The sequence below is a fragment of the Salvelinus alpinus genome, chromosome 32, assembly GCF_045679555.1.
Source record: "Salvelinus alpinus chromosome 32, SLU_Salpinus.1, whole genome shotgun sequence".
NCBI lineage: Eukaryota > Metazoa > Chordata > Actinopteri > Salmoniformes > Salmonidae > Salvelinus > Salvelinus alpinus.
Window position 1 is genome coordinate 22,113,884 of NC_092117.1, and position 21,108 is coordinate 22,134,991.

General features: G+C 42.9%; 1 protein-coding gene across 6 annotated transcripts in view; it reads left to right on the forward strand.

The window, feature by feature from the left end:
- Positions 1 to 15,110, forward strand: part of LOC139562100 (protein bicaudal C homolog 1-like) — a 70,041-nt gene extending 54,931 nt beyond the window's left edge. For 2 of the 6 annotated variants that reach the window (XM_071379439.1, XM_071379440.1), the window contains exons 8-21: positions 148 to 399; positions 1,174 to 1,305; positions 3,988 to 4,177; positions 4,952 to 5,095; positions 5,235 to 5,422; positions 5,531 to 5,672; positions 6,619 to 6,790; positions 7,075 to 7,270; positions 7,387 to 7,426; positions 7,533 to 7,705; positions 7,932 to 8,094; positions 9,206 to 9,369; positions 9,965 to 10,079; positions 12,064 to 15,110. In XM_071379439.1, coding sequence (XP_071235540.1) covers positions 148 to 399; positions 1,174 to 1,305; positions 3,988 to 4,177; positions 4,952 to 5,095; positions 5,235 to 5,422; positions 5,531 to 5,672; positions 6,619 to 6,790; positions 7,075 to 7,270; positions 7,387 to 7,426; positions 7,533 to 7,705; positions 7,932 to 8,094; positions 9,206 to 9,369; positions 9,965 to 10,079; positions 12,064 to 12,191 — 2,199 coding nt within the window. In that variant the 3' untranslated portion in view covers positions 12,192 to 15,110. The remainder of the gene's footprint in view (positions 1 to 147; positions 400 to 1,173; positions 1,306 to 3,987; positions 4,178 to 4,951; positions 5,096 to 5,234; positions 5,423 to 5,530; positions 5,673 to 6,618; positions 6,791 to 7,074; positions 7,271 to 7,386; positions 7,427 to 7,532; positions 7,706 to 7,931; positions 8,095 to 9,205; positions 9,370 to 9,964; positions 10,080 to 12,063) is intronic. The other 4 variants (XM_071379441.1, XM_071379445.1, XM_071379442.1 and 1 more) reach the window with 2 other exon arrangements.
- Positions 15,111 to 21,108: the final 5,998 nt, after the last annotated feature.

Below are 21,108 nucleotides of genomic sequence, written 5' to 3' on the forward strand. Positions count from 1 at the left end.
ACAACAGGATGCACATTTCTGTTTTAAAAGGCTAGCCTTTGCTTTTGTCTGCACACTATAAGAAAATACTAATCTAAATATTGCTAGATTCTGCAGATTGACTGATTGTATTGATATATTTATTGATTGATTTTCATCTCATCCAAGAGAGGCACTGCCATATTGCTGGAGCACTTAGCGGGCAGCCTGGCCAGTGCCATCTCAGTCAGTACCCACCTGGACATCGCCCCCCAGCACCACCTCTTCATGATGGGCCGCAACGGCAGCAACATCAAGCACATCACCCAGAGGACAGGAGCCCAGATCCACTTCCCTGACCCCAACAGCCCCCAGAAGAAATCTACTGTCTACATCCAGGGAATCATCGAGTCTGTCTGCGTGGCGCGCCAGTACCTCATGGTATGTGTCCATGCTTGGTTTGTATAGATTAAGTAATTGCCTTGTTTCTGTTGGAGAATGACCCTGCATATGGATTGCATATGGAGTTTTATTGTGTTCTGACCCTGACCAAGACACTTTCAGCTATGTGGGTGTCTTGGTAAAATGTTATTCATTTAATTGTCTTTGGGTAAAAACAATTACTGAGCAAGATGTCAAAGACATTACATTTAAAGATTTTGGCATCCTGATTAATGTAACATTAATCATAATATAATGCAGCTATGCTAGTGTTGATGTCCTTTGTCTGTGGCAGTTTTGCCCAAAGACTCTTGAAAAATGCAGAAGTCCTTTTGTAAACATAACTTTTTCTGTCTGGTACGTGGGACACACAAGAAGAGGCCCCTCTGGTCTGCCTTGGGAGAACCGAGTCATTTGACGAGGAGATGAGCCTCCCCCACAGAGAGCCATGTTTAGACCATCGGACTGTAAATTACAGCTCCGGCCCGGCCTGTCACCACCAGCTTGGCCCAACTGGTTTAATTACACACAATGGGAAGGCCTCTATCGTTCAGCTGAATATAACGTAGGAATGAGGTTGTGGTGGGATCATGCAAAACAGGCTTTTTTGGTCAATTGTTTTGGAATTTCTCAAGTAGTGGTTTTTCAACTGAGCTTTCGCTCTTAATTGAAATGTCTGGTCAGGAAAAACTGTCCCTGTTGTATTCTACGAGTGTTAGTTCTGTAACAAGGGTCTGTTTCATGGAACGTGATGATGATGTGTGTGTTCCACAGGGCTGTCTACCGCTGGTGTTGATGTTTGACATTAAAGAAGACATCGAGGTGGAGCCCCAGTGTATCACCGCTCTGATGGAGCAGCTGGATGTCTTCATCAGCATCAAGCCCAAACCAAAGCAGCCCAGCAAGGTACCACACTAAACATGAACATCTAGTATGTTACAGTGGCCTTAACACAAATCCAGGAAGCAACTTTACCAGGGTAATGCTACAGCTAAGATCCAAGGTTTTTCTCCTGGCCCCGACTATAGTGCTGGGAAAAATCGATACAGTTACAGTGGGGAGAACAAGTATTTGATACACTGCCGATTTTGCAGGTTTTCCTACTTACAAAGCATGTAGAGGTCTGTAATTTTTATCATAGGTACACTTCAACTGTGAGAGACGGAATCTAAAACAAAAATCCAGAAAATCACATTGTATGATTTTTAAATAATTAATTTGCATTTTATTGCATGACATAAGTATTTGATCACCTACCAACCAGTAAGAATTCCGGCTCTCACAGACCTGTTAGTTTTTCTTTAAGAAGCCCTCCTGTTCTCCACTCATTACCTGTATTAACTGCACCTGTTTGAACTCGTTACCTGTATAAAAGACACCTGTCCACACACAATCAAACAGATTCCAACCTCTCCACAATGGCCAAGACCAGAGAGCTGTGTAAGGACATCAGGGATAAAATTGTAGACCTGCACAAGGCTGGGATGGGCTACAGGACAATAGGCAAGCAGCTTGGTGAGAAGGAAACAACTGTTGGCGCAATTATTAGAAAATGGAAGAAGTTCAAGATGACGGTCAATCACCCTCGGTCTGGGGCTCCATGCAAGATTTCACCTCGTGGGGCATCAATGATCATGAGGAAGGTGAGGGATCAGCCCAGAACTACACGGCAGGACCTGGTCAATGACCTGAAGAGAGCTGGGACCACAGTCTCAAAGAAAACCATTAGTAACACACTACGCCGTCATGGATTAAAATCCTGCAGCGCACGCAAGGTCCCCCTGCTTAAGCCAGTGCATGTCCAGGCCTGTCTGAAGTTTGCCAATGACCATCTGGATGATCCAGAGGAGGAATGGGAGAAGGTCATGTGGTCTGATGAGACAAAAATAGAGCTTTTTGGTCTAACTCCACTCGCCGTGTTTGGAGGAAGAAGAAGTATGAGTACAACCCCAAGAACACCATCCCAACCGTGAAGCATGGAGGTGGAAACATCATTCTTTGGGGATGCTTTTCTGCAAAGGGGACAGGACGACTGCACCGTATTGAGGGGAGGATGGATGGGGCCATGTATCGCGAGATCTTGGCCAACAACCTCCTTCCCTCAGTAAGAGCATTGAAGATGGGTCGTGGCTGGGTCTTCCAGCATGACAACGACACGAAGCACACAGCCATGGCAACTAAGGAGTGGCTCCGTAAGAAGCATCTCAAGGTCCTGGAGTGGCCTAGCCAGTCTCCAGACCTGAACCCAATAGAAAATCTTTGGAGGGAGCTGAAAGTCCGTATTGCCCAGCGACAGCCCCGAAACCTGAAGGATCTGGAGAAGATCTGTAGGGAGGAGTGGGCCAAAATCCCTGCTGCAGTGTGTGCAAACCTAGTCAAGAACTACAGGAAACGTATGATCTCTGTAATTGCAAACAAAGGTTTCTGTACCAAATATTAAGTTCTGCTTTTCTGATGTATCAAATACTTATGTCATGCAATAAAATGCAAATTAATTACTTAAAAATCATACAATGTGATTTTCTGGATTTTCGTTTTAGATTCCGTCTCTCATAGTTGAAGTGTACCTATGATAAAAATTACAGACCTCTACATGCTTTGTAAGTAGGAAAACCTGCAAAATCGGCAGTGTATCAAATACTTGTTCTCCCCACTGTACATAGAGCGATATTATTTTTGGACAATATATTGATATTTGACTCAAAGACTCTGGTATTTTTCATCCTATAGCTTGTTCTCATCTTCTTTATAAATAGTGAGCCAACATGTTTTCAGCACTTATTTCCCTGACTGATCAAAACTCGTTTTCTCATGCTCTCTCATCTCTCTGCAGCAGACATATGGTGAGCAATATGTTTGGAACATCAAATCACCGTAACGAATCACAATACATATCCTATCCTTGGCAATTCCCAGCCCTACCTAACTACAAAGCACCTTGCGTCATCAGCCAAATCCAAACAATATAGTAGGCACATCAAATTTGCTGGGCCCCAGCCTAACCACCTTCGCCAGGTGCCCTTTCCTCAGTGTGCCCGGCATGATGCCCAAACCCAGACAGGCCAGTGGGGAACGGTGGTGTGGTGCCAGTGTAAACGCAGCCCTACCCAGACCTCTCTTTAACGAGGTGACACTACTAATCCAAACGGCCTTCCAAACACCGCTTTGCTTCTGGCTATTTGGCTACTCCATAAAGAAGGGTGTGGAGTCAGAAAAATCGTAACTGGACTCGATTTGGCAGGACCAACTTTGGCAAGTTTAGGACCACAGAAATGATTTGTGTGCATGTTCATTCTTTATTCCTCGCTGTTTTCTAAGCACTCTTAATGGTAATGCTGGAACTGGAGAAAGTTGAATATCCTTTCCAACTTCCAATTCTCTTTCTCACACGTGAATTGAAATGAACCACTTTATAAAAAATGATGTTTTGACATTTTACTAATCCCTTTTTGATTCCACTGTTCATTCCATTAAAGAACAAATTACGTTGCTGAAGTGCATTTTATGCTGACAACAACCTGCCATTTTGTTTTCTCTTTTTTCCTCTGTCTCTCCATGTCTCTCTTTCTTCCACTCTCTCTTTCCCAGTCTGTGATCGTAAAGAGTGTGGAGCGGAATGCAGTGAACATGTATGAGGCCCGGAAGTTTCTGCTGGGTCTGGAAAGCAACGGGGTGTCATCAGCCCTGTCCCCCTCAACCATCGGCCCCTCCCCCACTCTCATCTGTCCCGTCGGCCTGGACATCCTGGCCTCAGCTGGCCTGGGGCTGAGCAGTCTGGGTAATGGAGTTCTCTTTACATCAGCCTCTTACACCATTATGAGAATTCTTTAAGAAAATCGATGGTGCCTTTCTACAAATGTACAAGGTCAACCCAAGGCCCTTTCCCACACACGTTTATAGATCAGTGATTGAAAAAGAGGCTTGAGTGTAATATGTAATCCAACTTTATTATCTTGTGAAAGGAGACAAAATTACAATAATAAATAAGAGACAAACCCCTTTACAGCAGAATGAATCATGAGTTCTGTATCATGGGATAAACTGCTGTGTGTAGGAGGTTTATGTCTGGAAACTGATCACATTGACAGTGCGAATGATTGTCTTGCTTAAGCCATCTCTTCCTGGGGTGTACAGTATGAACCCAAATGCCCATGGGTAAGATATGGGCCTCCACAGCTCGGCCTGTAGTTAATTACTACATCCCTCTCCATCAGATTACAGCTCAGCCTGCCAGAGAAATCCAAGCCTTATTTCTGGAGTCAAATGAGCCGTTTGTCAAACCCACAAACCTGTTTCAGTCTGCTTTAATATGTTTGGGTTGAAAGTAGCATAGTTTAGCATTAAGTTATTGACTGTGTTGAGTTATATTTGTCAAAGGCCCAGTTCTCTCAAATGTCTCTCTCTTATTTCAATCCTGACCACTGATATGAAAGGATTTGGTGAGTGATGGTGGTAGTATGCAATAATATCTATTACTGGTGTGGGAAGAAATTAATTGTAGAGTGATACAGTAATGAGACACAGTCTTATACTGTGTTTTTCTCTCCTCCAGGCCTCTTGGGGCCTTCAGCGCCCCATTCCCTCAGTAGCTCCCCGGCTCCTGTCCTCAACAGTCTGAACTCTTCCATGAGCCCCCTGCAGAACCCCCCGTCTCCCTCCCCCTCACTGTGGCCCAGCTCTCTCACCAGCACACAAGGTGAGTTACAGTTGGCTGGTGCACAATCGCTCACGGTCTCACCCCTTGAGGTCTCACCTTGATCACAAATATCTAGAAGGGATTGATATGATGAAAGTGTTACGATAACGCCGAAGGATTTCCTCCCTCATGTGTCCAGGCTTCTCGTCTCAGTTGATGATGCACCCTGTAGCCCAGGCCACTCTGAGCAGTATCCTGCTCTCTGGGGTCAAGGGGTACACCCAGAACACCCCGTCCCCTCCCCCCGGCCTCGCCCCCATCGACAAGCAGACCAACGGAGTCCCTGACTGCTCCAAAGGCCCCTGTACGCTGAATGGACATGTAAAGGTGGCGGATTTTTATAGACACATATTCACTAACTGTTACATTGAATGTATGTATACCTTGCCTATAGTGAGTATTCTGTATAGGGCTACATTGTGTGTTTGTGTGCAGCACCCTGGCTCAGTCTATGGAAGGATGTCCAGTGCATCTCTGGCAGACACGGTTCTGAACCCCAACCAGTGTGACTCAGTTCAGGAGGCCAGCGTACACAATCAGTCAGAACCCCGCTCCAGCAAGTCCAACCAAGACGAAGGTAACACGTTCACACCGCACCTACAGACAACAAGGAAATGTGTAACTCTTGTCGCTATACTTTAAAAAGGTTTATAATACTCAAAAGAAAGCCTTGATATTTGGCCTTATTACCTGTAAGTGAATTTCTACCACAATATATTTGTCTTGTTCTTATACGTAGATCAATATGCGGTCCAGGTCCAATTCCTATTCAAACAACTTTTCTAAGGTTGCAGCAGGGTGACATTGATGGCTGGTATTCCAGTGGTTGAGGTCCCTAATTTCCTGCATCTCTAACATGTGTGGTTTGAGTGTAGCCTGGCTCTCACACTCCTCACATTCCCGTGTTGTTGGAACTGGAGCTCAGTGGGCTCCCCAGCCTCCGCCTCCAGCCTGGCTGGTCACAGTAGTAACTGTTTCCTCTCCCTGACCTCCTCCTGTGTTCTCCATCCTGTTCCAACTGGCTCTGCTCCCCATAACCATCAAGCCCAGGGAGAAATAACCAAATAAAAGCATATCGAGGAGGCCTACACTCTCACACACACAGATCCTATTCTGCTGGCCGGGTTACTGCCTGGAAGAGTGGGAAAAGAAGAGAAAATCTCCTTCATTAGACTGCTTCTGTTTTTTATTAACACCGGGGCCAACTGTACGTTTTAGCAGCTACATTTAGTCACGCTTAAGCCATCATGCAGAGTGACTTACAGGTGCAAACAATGTACTGAAATGTATACATGATAGACGATGGAAAGCTGAGCAACAAGGCACTCGAAAGAAAAGGTTGCTTTGGAAGAACAAAAACTTGGTTGTCAAGCACAGAGATTCTACAAGAATGTAAAGAGTATAATAGCACATACAGTCAGATATATAGCCTATTGACTAACTTCATTAACTCACGAAGGAAGGAATATAATATCCCACGTTACTGTTTCTTCACAAATGCTCTTTTACTTTCTCTCTGCCAGGCTCTGACACCTTTGTGGAAGTGGGCATGCCCAGAAGCCCATCTCATTCAGCCAATGGGAACGAGCTAAAACAGATGCTGGCTTCCTGTAAGACGTCAGGGAAACGGCATGCGGTGGAGCTTCTCCAGGGGACCAAGAACTCCCATCTCCAGTATGTCTGTCCAGAGCTACAGTAAGACTATAGATGTCCTCACTCTTTCATTCCTATGCCTCAAGGGTATGACAATACGACTAGAACTCATTCTGATTCACTGGGTATGACTCCCATACATTCATAGAATAGAAAATTAAAGAACTTTGTGACAACTGCTGATATACAAAGGGCTTTATAAAATATATTTGATTGGTTGGTAAGAAAATAATAGTAAATAGACTGTCCTGTATGTCTTGTCTGTGCTGAAAGCTTCTCTGTTGTGATGGGGTTTGTACCTTGCTGGCTTTCTAATATGATCGTAGCTCTCTGTTGTCCCCCCCCCACAGCTCAGACTGCCTCCTGTCAGACCCAGAGTCGAGTGCTTCAGACGGCCCTGTGACAGATAAGAGGGCGCCGGGCAGTGAGCGGGCAGCAGAGAGGGCAGCACAGCAGAACGAAAGGGACAGGATCCGCTTGGCACCACATTCCTCCTTTGCCAACATGCAGGTACAACTAGAGGTATTCCAACTCCACTTTTCTCTCTCACATACACGCACTCACACATCAGCGGATGGCTCAAGTGAATTTGACAGGTAGAAAAACTGACACTGACCTTACTTTACTCTCTGTTTCAGGCGCTTGAATATGAACAGAAAAAACTGTTAGCAACCAAAGGTAAGTGTCAATCTTTCGAGCAGTTCCTGTCTAGTCTCAAGGGATACTGTGTTCATTTTTTTCAGACCTTTCTGGTAACAGAGGTTTTATCTGTGTCTGTGTCCAGCTATGTTGAAGAAGCCTGTTGTGACTGAGGTACGGACCCCAACTAACACGTGGAGTGGTCTGGGTTTTTCCAAGTCCATGCCAGCAGAGACCATCAAGGAGCTGCGCAGGGCCAACCACGTTTCCTACAAACCCACAATGAGTACCACCTACGAAGTAAACTCTGACTATGAGGTAAACACAAATGGACCACTCAACTGTTGAAGAAAATGTGTTTTTACTAACATACCTGATATGAAAGCTTATGTGAAGACTAATATGAAACATCATAATGAATACAAATAAAAAAAGATGAATCTGTAAAGCAAAAAAGTTAACTGAATTGAACCATTAATGAGAGCTTATAACTGCAGCACATGTATCTATCAGTAGGATCTGATATCCCCCTTCTCTCCTCCAGGGCTCCCCCCTGTCCCTGTCCCGCTCCGGCAGCAGAGAGGGCGTGGGCAACGGCAGTGACTCTGACAACTGGAGGGACAGGAACGGGGTTGGGAACGGTCTTGTCAACCACGACGAATTCCCAGCGTCTGTTAGCAGTCCCAAGAGGAAGCAGAACAAATCTGGTGAGCTACCCAGCAGATATTTGTCTGAACTTTTTTTTTTTTTTTTTATGAAATCAAAAGGAGAAGAGAAAGGGAAGAAAATCAACACACCCACTCAGTCAACTCTCTCAAAAGTGTTGATGAGAAAGTTATGATGATGACGTAAGAAAGAAAGGGAACAAAGTCTAACCTTGAACAGCAGATGCTGTGTGAAGATTGCCTTGTTCATTAAAATGTGTATAAGTGTGTGGGAGTAGATGTGTTTAAGTGTTCCTTCCTCCTACACACCTGCACTCAGCAAAGTTCAAGAGACCAGATACGTCTGTTCATTTCCAACTCATGTTCTTACCCTTGTATCAAATGATTTGTTATCATCAAAGCCAATCACTACCGGTAATGCTGTAGAGAAGCACACATTTATTCTACAGTATCTTGGCTTGTATTGCACACATTAAAGACAATCAAATGGCATACTTTTGCTTTAATAGATACACATGTCTAAGTCACAACAACGTTTCAGCAGCAAGATGCATAAGGGTTTATTTTATGTTGAATTAATATTTTTTTTACAATGATAACTGTCTATGAAAATCTTCTTTTAATATTGACTGTCTGGGGCTCCTGAGTGGCGTAGTAGTCTAAGGCACTGCATCGCAGTTGCTAGCTGTGCCCCTAGAGAACCTGGTTCGAGTCCAGGCTCTGTCGCAGCCGGCCGCGACTGGGAGACCCATTGGCCCAGCGTCATCCAGGTTAGGGGAGGGTTTGGCCGGCAGGTATGTCCTGGTCCCATCGTGCTCTAGCGACTCCTGTGGCGGGTCGGGTGCATGACACGGTTGCCAGGTGTATGGTGTTTCCTCCGACACATTGGTGTTTACCTGGATGTGTTTCCGCTTAACGCGAAACACATCTGGGTTAAGTGGGCATTGTGTCAAGAAACAGTGCAGCTTGGTTGTGTTTCGGAGGACGCATGGCTCTCGACCTCTCCCGAGTCCGTACAGGAGTTGCAGCGATGAGACAAGACTGTAACTACCAATTGGGGAGAAAAGGGGGTAAAAGTTTAAAAAACAATTGTCATTGAAAAAAACAAGTAATTGACTTGTCTCATCTTCCTGTGACTGCTTTTGACTGACAGCTGCGGAGCACTATCTGAGCAGCAGTAACTACATGGACTGTATCTCCTCGGTCACCGGGAGCAATGGCTGCAGTCTCCAGTCCTCTCTCAAAGGGTCGGACCTGCCGGAGCTGTTCAGCAAGCTGGGCCTGGGGAAATACACTGACGTGTTCCAACAACAGGAGGTACTGGCCTACAGCCGCCGTAGCAAAAAATTATAATAAATAAAATGTTTTTCGTGAACTAACATTCGCACGTAACTTTAAAAAAAAAAATTTACTAGCTGTGACTTGCTGATAGTTGAGGAAACATGTACTTACTGTGATGTTTTTGACCCACCTAGCTATTTTAAGATTAACACACTAACTGTGAGTCGCTAACTTTTTAGCTGCCTATTGCAGCTAGGCTAAGCTTTTTAGCAACATATTATGCAGTGGACTTCAAGGGCTAGTGACTAGACTTATATTTATATCCAACTAATAGCTTTATTGATATTAGAGCACATGGCAAATATTTGATAAGGGATGGGCATTAGTTATTTTATGTTGCAATGGGGGATTTTATTGTAAAAAATATATATATTTATTATAGTGTATAGCAGGGATCATCAACTCGATTTCTTCGAGTTCTGGTGTTTTTCGTATTCTCTTTTTTGCTCAGAAAACTTGGGTGGGTCAAATAAAATCCCAAATGTTTCTAATACCGCCAGTTGGGGAACCCTGGTGTATAGTGTGAAGTGGCATAATAAAGATATTGACTGTGAACATGCACTCTTTTCAGATCGATCTCCAGACCTTCCTCACTCTGACAGACCAGGACCTGAAAGAGCTGGGCATCACCACATTCGGAGCACGCAGGAAAATGCTGCTTGCCATCTCGGGTGTGAATGACTATGGTAATGTACAAACGTGTGTGTGTGTGTGTGTATGAGCGTGTGTGTGAACCCAGTTCCAATGACGTGTGAGATCAGGCTGGTCCTGCTGGGCTGTATGTGGTGATAATAGCTCCTGTCAGAAGTGTCAGGGGGGGGGGTATCGGGCCGTGCCAGAACCTCTCCTGATGGCGGCAGTGTGAAATTGACTTCTATTTTCATTAGGCCTCTATTGTCTGGCACTGCCACTTGCCTGACAGCCAGCGAGCTGATGGGCCGTGGTACAACTATAGGCAGAGCTGAACATTCATTGCAATCAATCTCTACTGCCATCCATTGGTTTCAGTAGTCAGTGGTGCAAGTCGTGTTTTTCTTTTTGGTTGACAGAGAGGAGCTCAGATCCTCATACTGTTCCAAGGCAACGAATGCCCCACATGTTTGTTGTGACATGAACTAATCCTTGTTTATAAATGCAGAACTACAGGAGTAATAATTTTCCTCAACCAGGAGTGAACATGATTCAATGAAGTGGCATTTTGATTGAATATACAGTGGGGAGAACAAGTATTTGATACACTGCCGATTTAGCAGGTTTTCCTACTTACAAAGCATGTAGAGGTCTGTAATTTTTATCATAGGTACACTTCAACTGTGAGAGACGGAATCTAAAACAAAAATCCAGAAAATCACATTGTATGATGTTTAAGTAATTAATTTGCATTTTATTGCATGACATAAGTATTTGATCACCTAACAACCAGTAAGAATTCCGGCTCTCACAGACCTGTTAGTTTTTCTTTAAGAAGCCCTCCTGTTCTCCACTCATTACCTGTATTAACTGCACCTGTTTGAACTCGTTACCTGTATAAAAGACACCTGTCCACACACTCAATCAAACAGACTCCAACCTCTCCACAATGGCCAAGACCGGAGAGCTGTGTAAGGACATCAGGGATAAAATTGTAGACAGTGTATCAAATACTTGTTCTCCCCACTGTATATGTATTCCTGTAGAATAGGACTTAGAACATGTTTTGTACCATCGCAGGTATGATAATTTCATGGTTTTGTGGTATTGTATTAGAGAGAAGGGATCATATCTATATCAAAGTTTACTGCTCATTTTTGTAGTGTGTCTTACTAATGCAGTAGGGGGTCATGTTGAGGTTTGGAGAGGGAGGTAGTCTGTCTTATTGATGCAGTAGGGGTCACATTGAGGTTTGGAGATGGAGGTGGTCTGTCTTATTGATGCAGTAGGGGTCACATTGAATTTGGGAGATGGAGGTAGTCTGTCTTACTGATGCAGTAGGGGTCACACTGAGGTTTGGAGATGGAGGTGGTCTGTCTTATTGATGCAGTAGGGGTCACACTGAGGTTTGGAGATGGAGGTGGTCTGTCTTATTGATGCAGTAGGGGTCACATTGAATTTGGGAGATGGAGGTAGTCTGTCTTACTGATGCAGTAGGGGTCACACTGAGGTTTGGAGATGGAGGTGGTTGTCTTATTGATGCAGTAGGGGTCACATTGAATTTGGGAGATGGAGGTGGTCTGTGTTCTGTTGTGAGAAGTGCTTAAAGCGAGAGTTGGTTCCACTGCTGCACTCCGTTGCCAAGCTCAGATCAACTCTAATCTCTGCTGAAGAAGTCAGTGAGCTCCAAAACAGGAACACACCCCCCCCCATCCTTCTCTCCTCACTTAAAGATGCTGAACCATTTTATTGACACATTTTTTAATAATTCTGTTCAGTAGATGGGTGATCTGCCTGGCAAACCAATGGGTCACAAAGAGAGGTCTTGTTGATGTTCAAAGAGAGGTCTTGTTGACATTTTCCTGTCATTGTTGATTTAGTCTTGACTGCATCGAAACACTAATAATCTGTACTTTCTCTCCAATTTTGTTTACAGTTTGAATTGACTTGTCGGACTCTTGATGAAAAAACATAGTATGTTATTGAACATATCTGTAACAATTGCAATTATACAGTTTTTTGTTATTTTGTCTTTTCCAGAACTGAACAAGAACCGAAGGAAGCTGTTTGAGCCTCCTATCAGGTCCTCCTTCCTGGAAGGGGGCGCCAGCGGGCGTCTGTCTCGTCAGTTCAACGCTGACATGGCCAGTGTCAGCGGCCGGTGGTAGAACTCCACTCCCCCAGAACCTAACACGACAGAGACCCAGCCTTCAGTGCCTCTCTTTGGGCTTCTGTAGCCCAGTCTCCAGCCTCTCTGGGTCTCAGTGGTCCACCCTCCATCTTATGCTTAACAATGACTGTTAAACTTTTTTTTTGGGGGGGGGGGGGCCATAACAAAAAGCCATAGTTTAACCAGAAGTGCCAAAAACGAGATCTCCGTGGTATAGAAAGTCCAGTGTTCACTCCACATAGTGCTAAAATGTTTTTGTGGAGTATCTACACATGAAGGGTATTTGACTAATTATGAAGGACAGGTACTGTCTAATAGTTGTAATTTTTTGTTGAAGGGAACAGGCCAAAGGATTAGTACGAAATAATTACATTGATACCGTCTGCATTCGTAGTATGCTGTTGTATCAATGACATGCACTTTAACAATATTAGAATTTTGCCTGTGAAAGCCTGATTTCTCATATTGGAATACCTATGCATTTTGTATTAACTCAAAGCACAGATGTATTTGTACCAAGCCAAATGTAAGCACTTAGTGAGATGGGGTAATGAAGTTAATTAAGTTCAAAGGTCAAAGTGCACAAGTGACATCATCAACTAAACACAGAACCTAGAAAAATGACCTTTGACCCCTCAGTGTTTTGATTGATGGACATTCCACGAAGGTCAGTGTTGTATCCACCAGCAGTTGGGCAGCAGTCTTTCAAGGTCATATGTATTTAGACAATTATGATTTTGTATTTGCATTATGATTATTTTTTTTAATCATCATTTTTGGGGGGAGGTTTTAATGATAATCAGTGTACATGTATTTTTTTATGTTTTCATTATTTTATACATTCATGAATGAGTTCCTATGGTTTGTAATTTGTTTATTATTAGTCTCTTTGATAATTACTTTTGCCCCATAATCTGTGGAGCGGTCAGGTTGTGCCATGAGACAGCAGCAGAGAGTGAGAGCGCAATCTGTCAGAAGTGATTCTGTTTGTTGGCCTCCTATGTTTTTTTTAGTCCATGTCATTATGTCTCCTGTTAACCTTTCTGTGGTCTCTATTCTATGTTGAATCCCACTGTGTTCCTCTATCGGTTCAGGAGACCAGTCACTATTCCCAGACTGTGTGCTTTAATCTTTCCATTCACTTTGACTGCCTTTAGAGCTGCGGACAGAGCAAGAACCTACTACAATGTAGAATGCCTCCACACTACTACAGTATAGAATGCCTTTACTTCTCTCTACAGTAAGTTGCTCAGCAGGGAATTGTTTCTATTAGAATATTGCCATTTTTCTGAACAGGACTGACACTACTGCTCACATAGGTTGATACACCACAACGTCAGTGGAAACTCAACTTTGTTTCATGTGACAGCCCCTAGCCTAGACACGTTTCTCGACATTTACCAAGATTGTGTCCTCATGGAAGAGTCTAAAGTCTTCATAACATTTATTCTAGATTAAATTAACTATAGTGAAAATATACAATTGTCAGTATCGGTTGTGAAATCAGATATCCGGGAATCTTGTAAAGCTATATTTGATGAAGTAACAGGATTATGTGTGCAGTGGTGCTGCTTATCAAAGGATGGGCTCACTCTCACGCTGTGTTATGTTCGGGTTCATATAGTGGCACAGTATACTCATAGCTTTTTGTTAATGTTGGCTGACTCTGGAATGTGTATTTGCTATAACTGCTTCAGATTGAACCCCCAGATGAAGCCTGGAAGTTGAGTCTTTTTGCATTCTATCATATACAGAGTGTTCGTGTGAAGTACTCACCATCTTCATGTGCAGAACGCTTGTTGGTAGATGGTACAGCATTTGACTGACAATGCAGTGACCTCTATGTAGAGCCCAAGGTGTGAGTCTAAAGAGGCCACTCAATCTTCAAACTAGATTCTAGGTTCAGAATGTTGAAGTAGATGGAGAGAACATTTCAAAGCAACTTGCATGTCAAAATTGTTCTTAAATGTTGTGTTTCCGCACAGCAGCAACATCACTCTTAGCGTCAACCGTTCTGTAATCAAGCACAGAGAGAAGTCATTTGTTTTTCTTTTTGCATGCTTTCTCTCTTGACCATCTGTTGTATCATGTGTTTACACTATACCACTTTCCTAACTGATTTGAGCCATTCTCAATGTCGTTGTTGTATTAATATAACATATTCTGACATGGTTGTCATTTCCGACCAGTAGTGTAGTGGTTCATTTTCTTAGACATTTTAAAAAGAGACAGGATATTAAAAGGGATTTGTTACTCCACAAAGAAATATGGGGTATGTTTAACCCTTTATAATGGTACTATATTGAAGCTGTTCAGCATTGATTTATGTCAGTGCAGTTATGTCGACCCATGTACCTACAGTGCAGACGACAGTGTTTGTTTTCGCTTCTGTAAAGCCTCTGGTCATTTGTCTGTTTGGAGGGCAATAGAGATTGTTTTCTGTCAAGTGAATGTTAAAGTGAGAATTATTGATGCCTTTTATCTAGTTTAATGGAGTCATTTGCAATCAGTTTACCACCAATCTCCTTTCCCCACACCCTTTACAGAACCGTTATGCAATTGTCTTTAATTTTTGTGTTTAGTCCTTGTTATTCCTAAAGGGATACATTTGAAGGGGTCTACTTTGTACTGAGATCAAATGGTACAACATTTATAATGAATGTAAACCACTAAGGAATTTATGTATGTATTGCTTTGCGTTTCTATCCTGTGCAGCCATGCTTGTTTTTTAGCAGTATATCTCCAGTTTCCTGTGAGAGAAAGGTACAGTGCCATAGCTATTTTCCTTTTGTTGATAGGATTGTTGAGCAGGACATTGTTTTAGCTCTGTTGTTAAATCTGTAAATATAGTACAGATAAAAAGTGTTTGAGGAGTTATCAAATGTTATTACAAAGGAAATAAATGTATGCAGTAAAATGTTTCCTTTTATTTTTGTTCATAGCACATACATTTTGACTGTTATAGTGAAGAATGATATTCAATGTGTGAAGACAGTGAATTTGATACAATACTATGCTAACCATAGTTGAGGAAAGCCTGTGTGAGGCCCACACTCTCATAATCTGGAATATAATCCAACTCTTGGTATGTCCGATTTGGTGCCAAAGCTGACATGTCCACTAATCCCGAGGCAGGATCTATCTAATCCCAGAGAATGAATCGACAGAGCACTAGGAAACACTAACCCATACCAACCATCCTGCCTGTATCACCACCGTACTAAATAAGGAATGTATTGTCTCTCCAATGTAACGCTCCGCCCCCTTCTCTCTCTTTCCCTCTTCCCTCAGATTCACTGTAGAGGAGGGAGAGGGAGTAGCAGCAGCTGGCAAATGTAATCCATTCCCATGTAATTAAGTGGCCCTAGGGTCAATGGTGGGTGCGCTGTTCTACTCTCTACTGAATGCATCACCCTTCCAGTCAGGTCACAGCTACATTCTCAGCTGTATTGTGTTTTTGCTATATACCTACCCTTTACCACTTTGCCAATCTATTGTATCACTCTTTCTGTCTTGCTCCAACTGATGTGTGATGAGCTCTCTGGAGCAAAATGGCTGCCATGGCATTACCCAGGTGGGTGCTACACATTAGTGGTGGATGCAGGGAGTTTCTGCTGCATGTAATGTAAAGCCCTTTGGGCACCTGGTGGAAAAAAACACTATGTAAATCCCATGTTATTGACTGAATATTTAGATGTGTTTATCTCCTCTAGGGGGCACTACAGTAACAAAACTCCTCTACTAGGCCTACCGGTGTATTGAGCTAAATTACAGAAAAACATTTATTTGAATCATTCAGCTTTACTTAGTGGCTATTATTAGAACATGCTCCTTGAGTTTATTAGGATTTTACAGAAAATTGCTTCTAAGAGGAAATAGTGGCTCAACCTTTTATTGGTGTGAGCATTTCAAATTCTTGGATATAGACCTATTAATGGTACATCTCATTTAGCTTAGTCTATTGAACTATTTATTTTAATTTATGGCTGTAAAACAGTCTGAGGCATATTCATTGCCCTTCTCTTTCCCCATAGCAGATGTATGAGCTCTGATGTAGAAATCATTCATCCAATGCAAATGGACCTTCTCCATTCACAGCAGAAACAGCTGGCCTCATTGAAATGTTTTCTGAACAAGCATAGCGCGTAGACTATGATTCCCCTCGTTATCTCATAAAGCATCATTATCTGAATAGGAGCCCTGCTGGGGAGAGAAAGCTGAACAATATATCACTGCCTTTCATGTAAATCTATATGTAAAGTTAATGTCCAATGGTTGTTCTGTGAGGATGTGTTGTGAGGAAGAAATTTATCCTGGAATTGTTACTCTTTGAAATAAGTTATTTCATTAACATTAGAAAACAGTTTTCTCTGTCCTGTTAACAGTGCTGCCATTTAGACATCAATGAAGGTGGTGTGATGGCATCTAAAAATAAGAGTAAAAAAAGATGCCATCCAAAAATACTTTCTCCCTCGCAAAATGTCACTGAGAATGGTTACAGACAGAAGGGTTTCCAGGCGGTGTTGTCACCTCACCTATTGTCACCTTAGTAGCTTCACTGTCAGAATGTCTGACTGTTGTAGAAATCCTTTGCATGTTCTATGCAACATCTATGAGGATACATTGATTGAAATTGAAATGGTATTGACTTACACCCTGGTCTCGGCAGTATATTTTGTTTGAGAGCTACATTTTTTTTAGACCAGTAATATGTTATTTTGGGCAGGTGCCACATGAATGAAATGTCTAATCCTAACTCTGAAGTCGGTATTACATAATGGAGCAGCAGGACTGCAGGAGTTATTACATTGTTGTACTAAAAGTCTCTCGCACTCTCTTCAGGTAATTGCCTTGCTGCAGGCAGAACAATAACATTTTCTTTGTGTGAAAATGTCCATTTGAAATGCTGTTCCAAAGAGAGAAACTGCTTCTGCTAGTCCTACATTAGCATCACAGAAGAAACCATGGAGACTTAAAGGTATTTTAATTACAATCTAACTATGTGTTGAATGAATCCCCTGGCTCTTACTATTTAAAGAACAGCAGCATACCCACACCAGACCACTACTCTGACAGACAGAAAGGAGATGGGTATTTGGGTGGTGTTCATTTCAAGTACAATGTAATCTGTATACTAGGCTATGCAGTGCATTTAGATACTATAGTTACAGTACTCCTTTTCCTTTGATGTAATTCCCAGAATTCTTAGAGCAGATAATCAGATTTGGCCATGAGATTGTTTAGTCAGAAGATCACAAACACACTTGGCTTCACTTCACTGTTAAATCACTGTATGTTGTGCAACAGTGCTCTTTGATTCTGTCCTCATCAGCTCTGGCTCACAAAGTTGTCCTGTCAGCGTCTATGGCAGTGTTTCCCTGGACAAGCACACCTGATTTAACTTGTCAACTAATCATCAAGCCCTCAATGAGTTGACTCAGGTGAGTTTGTCCAGGGCTACAACAAAAATGTGTGCTGTGGGGGGTACTGGTGGACTGGAGTTGGGTAACATTGGTCTAAGACAAGGTCACGTTTATTTAGTCTACATTTAATTTAAACCAAGACCATCCTCATGATTCATAGTCATGTTTGAAATGATGTCATTTCAATTTACTCCCACATTCAATCCTAGGAAGTGAATGACTCACCCTCATTGTGATAAAAGCATTTATTCGCAGAGAATCTTCCTTGCATCTGTCTTTCTCTGCTTATTTATAGCTGCTTATTACTAGATGTCCACTCATAACTTGGATGGAATGACCACTGTCAACTCACTTTGTGCATGGCCATTAATCCAACAGCACAGACTGAGCTCACTGCAAATCGATGACAAGCTCCATTTCACTCACACATTACCACCATTTGGACGGACTGTGTTGGTAAACCGTTAGGCCCTGTCACAACACAGCACAACACGACTGTGACCCCATTGCATGTCCGGTGTTCACCCCCAGGGGAGGCAGTGAAGTGTTACACCCTTAGAGTGCAGTTGCTGGGCTCCTGCCAGTCTCCACAGTGTGTGTGAAAGGACCAGATTAGTTCTCTGGTCCAGATGAGACCAAGATGAGATGGGCACTAAAGCAGTCCATAGAAACATACATGTTTAGATACACATACCAACACCCCAATCCCTCTTTAAACCAACCATGTCAGGCTGCCTAAAGCCAACACACACAGCCTTCAATCTCTAGCAAATATTTTTATTTAACCTTTATTTGACTAGGCAAGTCAGTTAAGAACAAATTCTTATTGACAATGACAGCCTAGGAACAGTGGGTTAACAGAACAACAGATTTTTACCTTGGCAGCTCAGGGATTCGATCTAGCAACCTTTCGGTTACTGGCCCAACGCTCTAACCACTAGGCTACCTGCCGCCACACTATGGCTTGGTGAGTCTCTCCTTTTTTCCCTTGTGTTTCTCTCCTCTCTCTGTCACCATGGTCTCACGTGGGCTCTGATCTAAGTGCCACAGAGTGAGCAATATGACAATACAGAATGAAGATATGACACACAAACACACGTGTTACGCAAGCGTGCATTTAGTAAGAGCCTCTGCAATGAGAAGAAAGGGGGAGGGAGAGGGGGTGGACGGACTGGTGTGGCCACAGATCAGTGTGGAAGGCTCAGCGGAATCCCCTCCCGCGTAAGGCTCTGATGCTAACGCAGGATGACTCCCCCTAGGGGTTAGCATGGGAAGGGGGCTGCAGGGAGGATTACGGGTGGGAGGGCTGCAGAATCACTCATCCTCATCTCCCTCCTCTCTAGAAGCAGATGAGCGAGAGAATCATGTTAGTTAACTTAGCTAGTAGAGGCTATAATGGCTGTTTGGCTGTAGATGACTTAACTGTTAGTTAATTACATGGAATTGCTATGTAAACAGACAAATCTGAAACAGATGCTGTCTTAATCTGTTTTCTCTGTTAATTAAAGCACTGCAATTAAACAACATGGGTTCATTACCAATTGTCTCACAAACACTGGCCTGATATAAACTAACACTGTGGACAAACACACAGAAACTACTTGTCTAGACCACACTCAAGAGGCTAGTGTAGTAGGACTCCAGTTGATATGATGTGCCAGTGTTCACACGTCATAACACACACTGTATGTATTTGGTTATATTTGAATTAATAGCTTGGTTTGAGAGTAATATTGCCCAAGCAACTTTTCTCATACAAATAGCTGTAGAGAGAGCAATAAAACCTTCAATTTTAATGAGATATATTTTTGGCCAGGGCTGGCGTTATGGGCGGGAGTTAGGGGGCCTGGCCCAACCTACCGTACCTCCTTGCTAGTCCAAATAATATATTTGACCGAGACGCGCACCAACAGAAAGAGGCATCAATCTCAGTTAAAGCATCCGAGCGAGAGAAACAGCGCTCCTCTGTCTCAGTATGTGTACACCATGTGTCTGATGTCCGGGCCAAAAGAGTATGGCATGTCATACTATTTCTGGCCAGTCAGCATCAGACACGGGCTACATATAGAGGGGCGCTGTTTCGCTCGAGCGGATGCTTTCTCCGGTGATATAGTTTCAGCAGAGAGGAAGAGGCGAAACGAGAGAGCCCACTCTTGCCAGAATATGTCCAGTGTAAGCCCAATACGTTTCTATGAGAACATGCAGACCTTTCCCGCCTTTGGGACAAAGACTCCCATTGTTAGGACGGAGACATGAGCATCTCATCATTGTATACAGATCTCTGATTTCAGCCTCTTGCGAATTGGAAAGGAAAGTTGGCGAGTGCACAGTGCACTGTTAGGTTGATGGATTGCTGTAAAGTAAATTGATGTTTCACCAAAATTATATAATTACTCCTGTCTAAATAAAATCATTCAAAATACTTCATTGGGGAGCATGACTTAGCCAACGGGGATCATTAGCTTCTTTAAATAAAATGCTATGGATTGTTTCAAATCACAAGTGTGTTTGGGAACCCCACAATTTAGGTAGTGCACGTGGCAATAGGTCTAGCTCAGTTATTCCCAGACTGGGGTATGCGTAATGCCGTCGGTGGTATGCCAAAAAATAAAAATAAATAATAATAATAATATTCTTCACATTTATAAAACAATCCATTGATATTTTCCAACTGGGCTATACATTTGCATGAGGTTTTTTTCACGCCTGAGTAGCCTCGTTTCACTGTCAAAAATAAAATTCAACCATCTAGTGTTCAGCAAAATAACAACATGATGTCAAATACAGGTATCCTAGTCAAATAATTAACATCCAATCACATTAACCGCTACTCTCTCGTGGGAATTCGACTAACGGTCCGTATGTAGCCAAACGTAGCTGCTGCTCATGTTGGTATCTGTACTGATGGTGCAAAAGCCATGATAACGAGACATCGTGGATTGGTAACTGTACACAGCAGCATCCACCGAGAGGCTCTTGCTGCCAAGGGAATGCCTGACAGCTTGAAAGACTTTTGGACACTACTGTGAAAATGGTTAACTTTGTTAAAGCAAGACCCTTGAACTCCTGTGTATTTTCTGCACTATGCAATGATACGGGCAGTGACCATGTAATGCTGTTATAACATACAGAAGTGCACTGGTTATCAAGGGGCACTTTTTTGAACAAGAGAGCCTCATCGAAATTTGAACAAGTTGTTCTGTGAAAATTTAATTTAATCAGAAGCCACTGCCAGATTTCTGGATTGGGCTGCGCTCAGAATATCCTTTCTTGGAAAATCGTGCTGTTAAGACAGAGATGCCCTTTGCAACCACATACCTATGTGAGAGTGGATTCTCAGCCCTCACTAGCATGAAAACCAAATACAGGCACAGACTGTCTGTGGAAAATTATTTAAGACTGAGACACTCTCCAATAAAACCCAACATTGCAGAGTTATGTGCATCCTTTCAAGCATATCCTTCTCATTAACCTGTGGTGAGTTATTCACAA